The following is a 14,040-nucleotide window of genomic DNA, read 5'->3' on the forward strand; positions in this document are numbered from 1 at the left end:
CCGTGAACTGCACCTGGAGGCCAACAGACGGGACGCGGGGTTCCTCCACGCTACAGAACACCTTCCTGCTGGACCCACGCAAGAACCTGAAGCCTCCCCCCTTAACCTCAGTGTCAGTGAGGAGAGGCATATGCTGCGGCTGCACTGCAAAACCCCCGACGTGTTCGAAGACATTTCATTTTTACATTTTAATCATTTGGCAGACGCTTTTAATCCAAAGCGACTTACAAGTGCATAGGTTCTACCATAAGTCAGAGCATCACATCCAGAAACTAGCAAAATACACAGGAAATGCTGTTCTAAACATAGTTGTCATCAGAAGTTTATTTATTTTTTTTTTTGGGGGGGGGGTTAGACAATGATAGGGATATCAGAAAGGAGGGGCAGGGGAAATCAGGAGGGAGGACTAAGGTAGAGTTTGAAAAGGTGGGTTTTGAAATATCGAAATAGGGGGAGGGATTCTGCTGTTCTGACAGTGGTAGGCAGGTCATTCCACCACTGAGGAACCAGAACGGAAAACAGGCGTGAACGTGCAGCTCGACCGCCAGGTGCACGTAGAGAGGGAACCGTAAGGCGTCCAGAGCTGGCAGACCGGAGTGGTCTAGCTGGGGAGTAGGGAGTGATCAGGGATTGTATGTAAGGTGGGGCAGTCCCCTTAGCAGCCTGAAATGCCAACACTAGGGCCTTGAAACGGATGCGTGCGGCAATGGGAAGCCAGTGGAGGCCAATGAGAAGCGGGGTGACATGAGCCGACCTGGGCTGATTGGTGATCAGGCGGGCTGCAGCATTCTGGACCAGCTGGAGGGGCTTGATGGCACACGCTGGGAGACCGGCTAGGAGGGAGTTGCAGTAATCCAGGCGGGAAATGACGAGCGCCTGGACTAGGAGCTGGGTGGCTTTCTCAGTCAGGAGATGACGGATACGGCGTATATTATACAGAAAGAACCTGCAGGTTCTGGCAGTGGAGGATACTTGTGGAGCCAGGGTGAGGCAGTTATCAAGAGTCACCCCAAGATTCTTTGCCGTACGGGAGGAGGAAACTACAAAGTCCTCAACAGTCAATGAGAGGTCGATTGACGGAGAGGACTTAGCAGGGATGTAGAGAAGCTCGGTTTTGGCAAGGTTGAGCTTCAGGTGATGGGAAGTCATCCACGCAGAGATATCAGCCAAGCAGGCAGAGATCCGTGTGGTGATTTGGGTGTCGGGGGGGAAGGAAATGAAGAGTTGGGTGTCATCAGCGTAGGAGTGATAAGAAAAGCCATGGGAAGAGATAACAGAACCAAGAGACATGGTGTATAGCGAGAAGAGGAGAGGCCCAAGAACCGAGCCCTGCGGGACTCCAGTTCGTAGGGGTTGAGGGTCGGAGACTGCGCCCCTCCAAGTCACCTGGTAGGAGCGACCAGAGAGGTAGGAGGAAAACCAAGCGAGTGCAGAACCTGTGACACCCATCCCAGACAGCGATGAGAGCAGAATCTCATGGTTGACTGTATCGAAGGCGGCTGACAGGTCGAGGAAGATGAGGACAGAGGAGAGGGATTTTGCTTTAGCAGAGTGGAGTGCCTCAGTGACCGCGAGCAGGGCGGTTTCAGTGGAGTGGCCACTCTTGAAGCCAGACTGGTTGGGGTCATGGAGATTGTTGTGGAGAAGATAAGTGGACAGTTGGGAGCAGACCGCCCGTTCCAGGGTTTTAGCGAGAAAGGGAAGAAGAGAGACAGGCCGGTAGTTGTTCAGGGCAGAGGGGTCAAGAGTAGGTTTTTTGAGGAGGGGAGTGACTCTGGCCCTCTTCAGGGAAGAGGGCATGGTGCCGGAAGAGAGGGAGGTGTTGATTAGAGAGGAGAGAAAAGGGAGAATGTCCTCAGATATAGATTGTAGGAGAGGAGAGGGGATGGGGTCAAGAGGACAGGTGGTTGGGCGGTGGGAAGTAAGGAGTTTCAGTGTGTCGGCATCAGAGAGGGGAGAAAAGGAGGTTAGGGAGTTGGGGAGGGTAGGAGGGTCAGCAGGGGTGGAGGGTTGGGAGAAGGAATTGCGAATAGCATCGACCTTCTTTTCAAAGAAGGAGACAAAGTCATCAGGTGTGAGTGATGAGGGGGGTGGGGGGGGAGGGGGGGCCAGAAGAGAGGAGAAAGTTGAAAACAGTTTGCGGGGATTAGAGGCGGCCGCGTTAATTTTCGAGTGAAAGAAGGAAGATTTAGCTAGAGAGACAGAGGAATGGAAAGATGATAAGAGGGCATGGAAGGAAGCCATATCACTGGGGAGACAGGACCTTTTCCAGTAAAACAATAGCCTAACTTAATAGCCTAGCTTACCTGAGAGAAACAAACACCTAACCCAGTTTCACTGAATCTAAATAAACACCACTTGTAATAGCTAACAAACAAACAAGTACACAACAGAACACTATAATGACAACTAAACTGAATTTAGAATCAGCAAGCAAACAAATAATACTTAAGGCATGGGTGGTAATTATAATCTATATTACTTGTAGAAGTAGGAAAAGTAATACATAGAAGTAATACATTATAAGTTTCCTTTTATTTCTATTATTTATTTATTTATTCGTTTTTTTATTTCTCATTAAGATACTATATACGATATAAATAAGTAGTAGACTTTAGGGGTGTTCGTACCCATTGTATTAATGGAAGTTCAGTAGCTTTTATCTCCGTGAAGGGGGAGCCATAAGATAAGGTAAAGGCCAAAGAGGAGGATGGATATTTGAGGGGTGTACCTTGATGATCATAGGTGGAAAGGTAAATTAGAAAGAGCTAAAGGGGTATATGTAACTTGCATGTGATTAGCAAACTGCAAAAGATGATATGTACACTGTAATCTGTATAACTCTATTCTTTTGATTGATTATAATAAAGTATATCTTACTATAATCATATGTGATAAAGATTCTTTAGAGGAATACATTGAATACAGGACATCGAATACCAGATTTGCATCACACCCTTCACTTCGAGACTGGGCTGGAAGTTCAGTAGAACTTACCAGGGCTCCAGGACGTTCGGAGTACTTGAGTTCGTCCCCGAGACACCTCATGGTGAGGTACTGCTCGTGGGAACGTGAGGTCTGAGCTCGGCAAGGGGTCCGTGGCTCACGACACGTGTGTGTGAGTGTGTGTGTGTGTGTGTGTGTGTGAGAGTGAGAGTGAGAGTGAGAGTGTGTGGGTGTGTGTGAGTGTGTGTGTGAGTATGTGTGTGTGAGAGTGAGAGTGAGTGTGTGTGTGTGTGTGAGTGTGTGTGTGTGTGTGAGAGTGAGAGTGAGAGTGTGTGTGTGTGAGTGTGTGTGTGTGAGAGTGAGAGTGTGTGTGTGAGTGTGTGTGTGTGTGTGTGTGTGTGAGAGTGTGTGTGTGTGAGTGTGTGTGTGTGTGAGAGTGAGAGTGTGTGTGTGTGTGAGTGTGTGTGTGTGTGTGAGAGTGTGTGTGTGTGTGAGAGTGAGAGTGTGTGTGAGTGTGTGTGAGTGTGTGTGTGTGTGTGTGTGTGTGTGAGAGTGAGAGTGTGTGTGTGTGTGTGTGTGTGTGTGTGAGAGTGAGAGTGTGTGTGTGAGTGTGTGTGAGTGTGTGTGTGAGAGTGAGAGTGTGTGTGTGAGTGTGTGTGTGAGAGTGTGTGTGTGTGTGTGAGTGTGAGTGTGTGTGTGTGTGTGTGAGAGTGTGTGTGTGAGTGTGAGTGTGTGTGTGAGAGTGAGAGTGAGAGTGTGTGTGTGAGTGTGTGTGTGTGTGAGTGTGTGTGAGTGTGTGTGAGAGTGTGTGTGTGTGAGTGAGAGTGTGTGTGTGAGTGTGTGTGTGTGAGAGTGAGAGTGTGTGTGTGTGTGTGAGTGAGAGTGTGTGTGTGAGTGTGTGTGTGTGTGTGAGAGTGTGTGTGTGAGTGTGAGTGTGTGTGTGAGAGTGAGAGTGTGTGTGTGAGTGTGTGTGTGTGTGAGTGTGTGTGAGTGTGTGTGTGAGAGTGTGTGTGAGTGAGAGTGTGTGTGTGAGTGTGTGTGTGTGAGAGTGAGAGTGTGTGTGTGTGTGAGTGAGAGTGTGTGTGTGAGTGTGTGTGTGTGTGTGAGAGTGTGTGTGTGAGTGTGAGTGTGTGTGTGAGAGTGAGAGTGTGTGTGTGAGTGTGTGTGTGTGTGAGTGTGTGTGAGTGTGTGTGTGAGAGTGTGTGTGAGTGAGAGTGTGTGTGTGAGTGTGTGTGTGTGAGAGTGAGAGTGTGTGTGTGTGTGAGTGAGAGTGTGTGTGTGAGTGTGTGTGTGTGTGAGTGTGTGTGAGTGTGTGTGTGAGAGTGTGTGTGAGTGAGAGTGTGTGTGTGAGTGTGTGTGTGTGAGAGTGAGAGTGTGTGTGTGTGTGAGTGAGAGTGTGTGTGTGAGTGTGTGTGTGTGTTATTCTCACCGTCCACAGGGTTGACTGCCACAGCAGCAGTGCTCCCGGCGATGCAGCCCGATGCGAAGGACACGTAGAAGGGGGCGGTGCCCTCGGCCCCCCGCCGACCCAGGTTATTCAAGTTGGCAAAGAGAGGGAAGTAGATTATAGAGAATGGCACATCCCTGTGGAGATAGGGAAGGAGGGAGTGAGAGACAAAGTGAGACGTTTTGACTTTTGATGTTCTTTAATGAAAAACTAATTATTACAAACACCTAAAAAGAGGGAGGGAACGTAGAAAAGGGGGAAAATAAACATTGAACAGAAAGGAGTCCCCTCAGAATGCTGGTCCTGAGTCACTTACAGATACAGTCCCCTCCAAAAGTATTGGAATAGCAAGGCCAATTCCTTTGTTTTTGCAATACGCTGAATACATTTGGGGTTGATATAAATAGATGAACATGAGACAAGAGAACATAGCACCTTTGGTATCAGATCACACAATCTTTAGGTGAGCAAAAGTATTGGAACAGAGAGTAAATGACACTTAATATTTGGTAGTATATACATTGCTTGCAATAACTGCATCAAGCCTGTGACCCATTGACATCACCAAACTGTTGCATTCTTCTTTTGTGATTCTTTTACTGCAGCCTCTTCCAATTGTTTCAGGGGTTTGAAATGCAGGAGGTGAAATGCATGCTCAAATGAGTTAAGCTCAGGTGATTGACTTGGCCAGTCTAAAACCTTCCACTTTTTCTCCCTAATCCTGGGAGGAAAAGTCCTTTGTTGTGTTGGCAGTATGTTTTGGGTCATTGTCTTGCTGCATGATGAAGTTCCTCCCAATTAGTTTGGACACACTTCTCCGTAAGTTGGCAGACAGTAAGTTTTGTAGACTTTTAAATTCATCCTGCTGATACCAACACCTTTGATTCTTACTACTGATGAGTGGTCAGCAACCCCTAGCAACTACCTAGTAATACCTAACAGACCTTATCAACCCACAAGTAATAGCTTAGCAACAACATAGTAACTCTCCAAGGAACCACCTAGTAAGCCCTTAGCAACAACCTATCAACAGCCCAGCAACCACCTAGTAACCCCCAGCAACAACCTAGTAACACTGTAGCAACCACCAAGTGATACCCTAGCAACCACCAAGCAACACCCTAGGAACCACCTCGTAACACCCTAGCAACCACCTAGTAACACCTTAGCAACCACCTAGGAACACCGTAGCAACCATCTAATAACACCCTAGCAATGCCAATCTTGCTTTCAGCTAGCCCACACACTTTCTTCAGGAACGGTACTTTTATAGTTATTATTGTTGTCCTTGGGCGGCACGGATGGCGCAGTGGGTAGCACTGCTGCCTCACAACAAGGAGGTCCTGGGTTCGAATCCCCGTCGGCCGGGGCCTCTCTGTGTGGAGTTTGCATGTTCTCCCCGTGTTTGCGTGGGTTTCCTCCGGGTACTCCGGTTTCCTCCCACTGTCCAAAGACATGCACGTTAGGCTGATTGGAGAGTCTAAATTGCCCGTAGGTATGAGTGTGTGAGTGAATGGTGTGTGTGCCCTGTGATGGACTGGCGACCTGTCCAGGGTGTATTCCTGCCTTTCGCCCAATGTATGCTGGGATAGGCTCCAGCCCCCCTGCGACCCTGTTCAGGATAAGCAGGTTAAGATAATGGATGGATGGATGGATTGTTGTCCTTCATATAGAATATTGCATCACAATATTTGAATCCAGTCATGTCAATAAAGCATTACTGAACTGAATTGAGAGAGAGTCTGAGTGTTCCATGTGCTGTACTGAGCAGTGTGGCCCCGAGGGCCCCCTGGAGAGTCTGTTCTGTTTGCTTTACATAATAATAATATTAATAATCATCATAATCATAATCATAATGAAAATAATAATCATAATAATAATAATAATAATAATAATAATACATTTTATTTATGGAGCGCTTTTCAAGGTACTCAAAGAGGCTTTACATAAAAAAATGTACAGAGCAGTGTGGCCCCCAGGTGCTCCTGTAGAATCAGCTCAGTGTGCTGTACAGAGCAGTGTGGCCCTGAGAGGGCCCTATAGAATCTGTTCTGTGTACTGTACACTGTGTCCCCCAGGCCCCTGCAGAGTGTTCTGTGTGCCTTAGAATGTGGCCCCCAGCGGCCCCTGTAGAGCCTGTTTTGTGTGCTGTACCTTGGGGGAGCAGGGTAATTTACCTGAGCAGTGTGGCCCCCAGGCCCTTGTACAGCCCTGCAATGCCTTTGCTTTTCAGCAGGTCCCGGGTCAGCTGCATGGCTGTGGGGGACTTCACCTCCACAGGGGCCCCGGGGCCTGAGCTCACCGTCTGTGGCATCAGCTTCCGTTGGGCCTCTAGGGACGACATCACCCGAAAAACATCAGCAACATATACACACCACAGCATCACCAACATATACACACCACAGCATCACCAACATATACACACCACAACATCACCAACATATACACACCACAACATCACCAACATACACACACCACAACATCACCAACATATACACACCACAACATCACCAACATACACACCACAACATCACCAACATATACACACCACAACATCACCAGCATACACACACCACAACATCACCAACATATACACACCACAACATCACCAACATACACACACCACAACATCACCAACATACACACACCACAACATCACCAACATACACACACCACAGCATCACCAACATATACACACCACAACATCACCAACATATACACACCACAACATCACCAACATACACACCACAACATCACCAACATATACACACCACAACATCACCAACATACACACACCACAACATCACCAACATACACACACCAAAATTCAATTTCATTACTTGGCTCTAAAATTACTTACAGTTGATTTGACTAAGCAAAGGACACCCCCTTGGAGTTATATGGGGTTAATGGCCTTGCTCAAGGGCTCAACAGCTGGCTACACTGGGGCTTGAACCACCAACCTTCCAGGTCCCAGTCCAGCACCTTAGCCACTAGCTACTAGAATACAGGCTGCTACTGCCTACTGCTACTGCCGTATTTAATGTTAACTAGTGATGCATCAGAGCCAGACCTGCAGCACACACTGTTCTAAACTGGACCACCAGGGGGCAGCACTTCTCCATCTCCTCATGCTGAGTCTAAACTTGCACCCTCCCCCCGGCCCCACTTACCGATCCGCCCAGCATCCTGAAGCTGGATCTTCAGCATCTCCATAGGAGTGGTGACGATCACCTGCAGTCAGACAGAGCGGGCCAGAGGGTCAGTGTGTGTGCAGAACCACATCTACAGACAGAGGGTCAGTGTGTGTGCAGAACTACAGCTCTACAGACAGAGAGGGACAGAGGGTCAGTGTGTGTGCAGAACTACAGCTCTACAGACAGAGGGTCAGGGTGTGTGCAGAACTACAGCTCTACAGACAGAGGGTCAGGGTGTGTGCAGAACTACAGCTCTACAGACAGAGGGTCAGTGTGTGTGCAGTTACAGCTCTACAGACAGAGAGGGACAGAGGGTCAGTGTGTGTGCAGAACTACAGCTCTACAGACAGAGGGTCAGTGTGTGTGCAGTTACAGCTCTACAGACAGAGAGGGACAGAGGGTCAGTGTGTGTGCAGTTACAGCTCTACAGACAGAGAGGGACAGAGGGTCAGTGTGTGTGCAGTTACAGCTCTACAGACAGAGAGGGACAGAGGGTCAGGGTGTGTGCAGAACTACAGCTCTACAGACAGAGGGTCAGTGTGTGTGCAGAACTACAGCTCTACAGACAGAGGGTCAGTGTGTGTGCAGTTACAGCTCTACAGACACAGAGGGACAGAGGGTCAGGGTGTGTGCAGTTACAGCTCTACAGACAGAGCGAGACAGAGGGTCAGTGTGTGTGCAGAACCACAGCTCTACAGACAGAGGGTCAGTGTGTGTGCAGTTACAGCTCTACAGACAGAGAGGGACAGAGGGTCAGTGTGTGTGCAGTTACAGCTCTACAGACAGAGAGGGACAGAGGGTCAGTGTGTGTGCAGAACCACAGCTCTACAGACAGAGGGTCAGTGTGTGTGCAGAACCACAGCTCTACAGACAGAGAGGGACAGAGGGTCAGTGTGTGTGCAGTTACAGCTCTACAGACACAGAGGGACAGAGGGTCAGGGTGTGTGCAGAACCACAGCCCTACAGACAGAGCGGGACAGAGGGTCAGTGTGTGTGAAGAACTACAGCTCTACAGACAGAGGGTCAGTGTGTGTGCAGTTACAGCTCTACAGACAGAGCGGGACAGAGGGTCAGTGTGTGTGCAGAACCACAGCTCTACAGACAGAGCGGGACAGAGGGTCAGTGTGTGTACAGAACTACAGCTCTACAGACAGAGGGTCAGTGTGTGTACAGAACTACAGCTCTACAGACAGAGGGTCAGTGTGTGTACAGAACTACAGCTCTACAGACAGAGGGTCAAGTGTGTGTGCAGTTACAGCTCTACAGACAGAGAGGGACAGAGGGTCAGGGTGTGTCCTGATTAGTTAAATACTTGAAGAAGCCATTCGGACAGGAAGAGATTTGTGTGGAGTCAGCAGGAAAGATGCTGGTTTTACACCAATCAGGAAAAGGCTGCAGCGCACAAAAACAGGACTGCAGGACTGCTGAGGGTGCACAAAGGGGAGGAAACGGAGACTTTCGTACACCAACTAGACTTTCGTACACTCTCCTCGTGTTCTCCTTTTACTGAACTACAGAAGGTTCTGGTCAGTAACCTAAGTACGCAGTGAGTCATTTTGTGTTTGGAGTGGAATAGGAGAAGGTTATACTCGGTCACGCTGCCAAATGAATATTCCGGAAGTTTTGGTGTCGGGAAGTTTTTGGTGTCAATGGCAGGGAGATAAAACTTGTTAATCTTACGAATATGGATCTGGTTAGTATCTTGAATATCTGTGGTGAAATCTACAGGGTCCTGTACAATATCACAATATCATCTACAGGGTACCATACAATATCACAATATCAGGGTTCTCATATCGTCATATAATCTACATGGTCCTGTACAATATCTTCTACAAATTTCTCTTCTGGTGAGCGCAGTTTTTTTTTAATGACCAGTGATCGCCCAGAAAGATTTCAAAGAAAGCATATAAGCCAGTGTTGTGCCGTCCTGTTTTGAAGTTTTTCAGTTTTTCATTTTAAGCGAGGGTCAGTGCAGTAGCAGTAGAATGTCACTGCTCACAAATTCAGGGTGCAATGCACACAAACGCCACTGGGCGGCAGCAGGAGAATCATCCACCTTCAATATGAGAAAAAAAAACGTCCTTCTCCAGCTTCATTTGAAATACATCTAGGATTAAAAGGGGATTATTATTCTGGCAAGAAATTAAAAGGGGGGTGCCTCGGTGGCGCAGCCTGTAGAGCACTGACCGCATGCTCATTGCGAGCCGCGACGTCGGCGGTTCGAATCTGACCGTCCGACATTTGTCGCATGTCTTCCCCTCTCTCTCGCTCCCATTCTTCCTGTCTCTCTATACTATATACTGTCCAATAAAGCTGAAAAAGGCCTAAAAAATATCTTTAAAAAGAAATCAAAAGGATACATCTGTGTAATCTGCAGTTTTACAGTGACACTGTTCAATCAGTATAGAGACACTATCAGTATATACATTTTGTTTAACAGTCTTTTCTTTTGTAATAAATTAAAAGCCATAAAATCGAGTTTTACTCAGGTAGCTCAAACTACCATTTAAGAACTTAGAAAAAGGAGGAAATTAAACGTGTTAAAAAAAACATTATACCAGCAGTGGCGTTTGGTGAGCAGAACTGTGGTGGGGTGGAAAACTGACTATCGGTCTCAACCACGTTTCATTAATTTTCTTTGAATAACAAGTGTGCCAACGACTAACGATCAATTAGCGAGTATCACAGATCACATCATGTACGGAAGCACACATGATGAAAAAAAGCCTTGCGTGGCCACAGTCGGCAATGGTGCGGTCCAGATCTGATCTGTGACCGTGCAGCACATCCCTATGCCACAGTGTGGAGCCGTAACCCCATGACCAGCCTGGCAGCCACACACCAACAGCCCAGTCAGAGCCTAATGACAAACCCTGAGCCTGCTCAAACCCTCTGTCTGTTCAAACCCTGAGCCTGTTCAAACCCTGAGTCTGTTCAAACCCTGAGTCTGCTCAAACCCTGAGTCTGTTCAAACCCTGAGTCTGTTCAAACCCTGAGTCTGTTCAAACCCTCTGTCTGCTCAAACCCTGAGTCTGCTCAAACCCTGAGTCTGTTCAAACCCTGAGCCTGCTCAAACCCTCTGTCTGCTCAAACCCTGAGTCTGTTCAAACCCTGAGTCTGTTCAAACCCTGAGCCTGCTCAAACCCTCTGTCTGCTCAAACCCTGAGTCTGTTCAAACCCTGAGTCTGTTCAAACCCTGAGTCTGCTCAAACCCTGAGTCTGTTCAAACCACGAGTCTGTTCAAACCCTGTGCTCTGACTGTTACCTTCAAAAGCACATGACCAGAGTCTGCTCAAATTCTTTTCACAGTCACAAGTTGAGGTCAGTGTGACTCCTGCTCACTTGCTAACTTGATAATGACCAATAGTGCATAGCAAGGTCACTTTATTATTATTAAATCATAAAGAACAACCAACAACAAAGACTTCTTTAAAAAGGGAGGCGGAATGGTATTTATTAGCTTATTGCTGGAACCTCTGCTATCAGGGTGGTGAGTGGAGACAGGCATGCGCCTTCTCAGGCCTGGTCTAAGTCAGGCACACGCACACCAGTCAGAGAAAGACCTCCCTGCAGCCACACAGGGAGACCTGCGGGTGCCCCACAGGCCAGCAGGGGCGATGCTGGGTGAGGCTGCTGTGCTCCTTTCCCTGGGTGATGCTAAATCTAAGCACCAGTCCTGGAGGGCCAGTGTGTATACAGGTTTCTGTTTCCTACAGTTATAAATGAGCTACCTATAGGAACACTATACATTTTTTTGGCAGTCCTTCATGGTCTATCAAGAAAAGTAGCTAAAATGTCATATTGTGTAAATTGCAGGGCTAATTAAGTAATTAAGGCCAGACGTTGTCATGACAACCAGAAACAGATGTGGGCCTTGTAGCCCACCTCCAACTGTCAGATCCAACTGGTCTATGACCACTGAGCAAGGTCCAGGACAGCGGTGGTGACCGATGGTCTACAGGGTGAGTGATGGTCTTTGGGGTCAGCGATGGTCTATGGGGTGACTGATGGTCTATGGGGTGACTGATGGTCTATGGGGTGACTGATGGTCTATGGGGTGACTGATGGTCTATGGGGTGAGTGACGGCCTATGGGGTGACTGATGGTCTATGGGGTTTGTGATGGTTTATGGGGTGAGTGATGGTCTATGGGGTGACTAATGGTCTACGGGGTGACTGATGGTCTATGGGGTGACTGATGGTCTATGGGGTGACTGATGGTCTATGGGGTTTGTGATGGTCTATGGGGTGAGTGATGGTCTATGGGGTGACTGATGGTCTATGGGGTGACTGATGGTCTATGGGGTGACTGATGGTCTATGGGGTGACTGATGGTCTATGGGGTTTGTGATGGTCTATGGGGTGACTGATGGTCTATGGGGTGAGTGATGGTCTATGGGGTGACTGATGGTCTATGGGGTGACTGATGGTCTATGGGGTGACTGATGGTCTATGGGGTTTGTGATGGTCTATGGGGTGACTGATGGTCTATGGGGTGACTGATGGTCTATGGGGTTTGTGATGGTCTATGGGGTGAGTGATGGTTTATGGGGTGAGTGATGGTCTATGGGGTGAGTGATGGTCTATGGGGTGACTGATGGTCTGTGGGGTGACTGATGGTCTATGGGGTTTGTGATGGTCTATGGGGTTTGTGATGGTCTATGGGGTTTGTGATGGTCTATGGGGTGACTGATGGTCTATGGGGTTTGTGATGGTCTATAGGGTGACTGATGGTCTATAGGGTGACTGATGGTCTATGGGGTGACTGATGGTCTGTGGGGTGAGTGATGGTCTATGGAGTGACTGAACAACTTCCAGTCAGAAGGCCGCACCAGCATTAGTTCCCGTAATGATCACATTCCTCGCAACATCAATCCCTTCAGAACCAATGCAGGTATCGATTGTCCCTGACCACATGACTCACCCTTAAGTGCCTTTCTGAATGATGACACTTTAAATGCTACCTTGCTATGAACATCTGTTATACAGTGAGCCATAAACATTCACCTCCAAAAACATCTTTAGACACACAGACTAGTTTTTATACTATTCTGATATAAAGGTGTGATTGCTATGTGTGTGTTTTTTCATTTTAACTTCCCAATTATATACCTATTATATACCGCATTACATTATCCATCAGTTACACTGCTTATCACATTCCTTTTAAAGAAGCACACAATGTATGATGCATTACTTTAATGAAGTTAATGATGTGCTGACTCAGGATTGAGTGACTCATGTTAAAATTAAGACCATGCAGTTTCAACCACCTCATCTGCAATTAAGTCTGAATGACGGCCTCCTCATTAAACCACATGTGTAGCAATCATTAAAAAAACATCACATTAACACAAACTTGTTTTCTGATAGATTGGTACATCCACTATCCAGTAAAATGCTTTCAATACACATTACAATAGGCCTTTCTCAGCTTCATTAATAATGGCTTCATCACAACAGTGCACTCGATTATAGCGGCGACCGTTCACATAATGGACTTCAGCCACAGCGCAGGAGCTGAGCGCAGGAGCCCAGGACCAGGACCGGAGAGCCACACCTGGGACACGAGGGACGGGTCATACTCACCTGGCACGTGCCAGCTCCACATCCCGCCAGCATCTCCTTCAGCAAGGTCAACTTCTGCCTGAGAGAGCAGAGGGAGAGAGACATAGGGTTTTAGAAGAGAGAGAAACAGAGAGAGAGAGAGGGGGGGGGGGATACCCTCTCATTAGTTTATTACGGTTATTTTACAGAATCAAATCATTCTGCATTGTTGCCTTCTCTTATTGTTCATCACGTCTGTAAATGTATCTGTGCTTTGGCAGCACAATATTCTTGTCATGCCAATAAAGCCGTCTGAATGGGAGAGAGAGGAGGACGAGTGGAGTGATGGGTAGAAACGGAGAGAGGAGAGAGAGGGAAAAAGAGACAGAGAGAAACATCATCACAAACAGCAAAAGGCTGTGCTTAGATTACTCAACCTGGTGTTAGACATTACTGATTGCCGGCTATACCAGAGAGGGGAGAGGACGCTGGCGTTGACTGTTCGCCGCTTCTCCACCTGAGCTAGATCTAACTTTCTATAGTTGATTTTACGGACCTTTTTTTTTTATTTTATTTTTTTAACAGATTATTAGTAGTTTTTAAACGTGGTTTATTGAGCATTTTGTGCACTGAGCTTTTTGTGCGGATTTTCCTACCTGCTGCCGCCCGTCTAAACCCGCCGTTTCAGTCATCCATATTCGGATCACCTGGTTTACTTCAACGTCCACCACGCTCCAGCTCATGTCTCGACCAGCGCTGTTGTGAGATATTTCCCTGGGCAGTTTTTCAGCTGTCCCCGGTGCGGGTTGGCCTCGTTGCCTGGGACCGCTACCTCCACAGTAGCCAGCCCTCCGCCAGCCGCCCTCCGCTAGCCGCCCGCTAGCCGCCCTTCAGCCAACTA

General features: G+C 47.8%; 1 protein-coding gene across 2 annotated transcripts in view; it reads right to left on the minus strand.

The window, feature by feature from the left end:
* slc25a22a (solute carrier family 25 member 22a) overlaps window positions 1–14,040 on the minus strand; it is a 67,992-nt gene that overhangs the window by 13,877 nt on the left and 40,075 nt on the right. For both annotated transcript variants that reach the window (XM_061222381.1, XM_061222382.1), the window contains exons 6-9: window positions 13,182–13,239; window positions 7,567–7,627; window positions 6,571–6,724; window positions 4,376–4,530 (exon numbers count right to left, since the gene is read on the minus strand). In XM_061222381.1, coding sequence (XP_061078365.1) covers window positions 4,376–4,530; window positions 6,571–6,724; window positions 7,567–7,627; window positions 13,182–13,239 — 428 coding nt within the window. The remainder of the gene's footprint in view (window positions 1–4,375; window positions 4,531–6,570; window positions 6,725–7,566; window positions 7,628–13,181; window positions 13,240–14,040) is intronic.

Source organism: Conger conger, chromosome 15 (assembly GCF_963514075.1).
Source record: "Conger conger chromosome 15, fConCon1.1, whole genome shotgun sequence".
Lineage (NCBI taxonomy): Eukaryota > Metazoa > Chordata > Actinopteri > Anguilliformes > Congridae > Conger > Conger conger.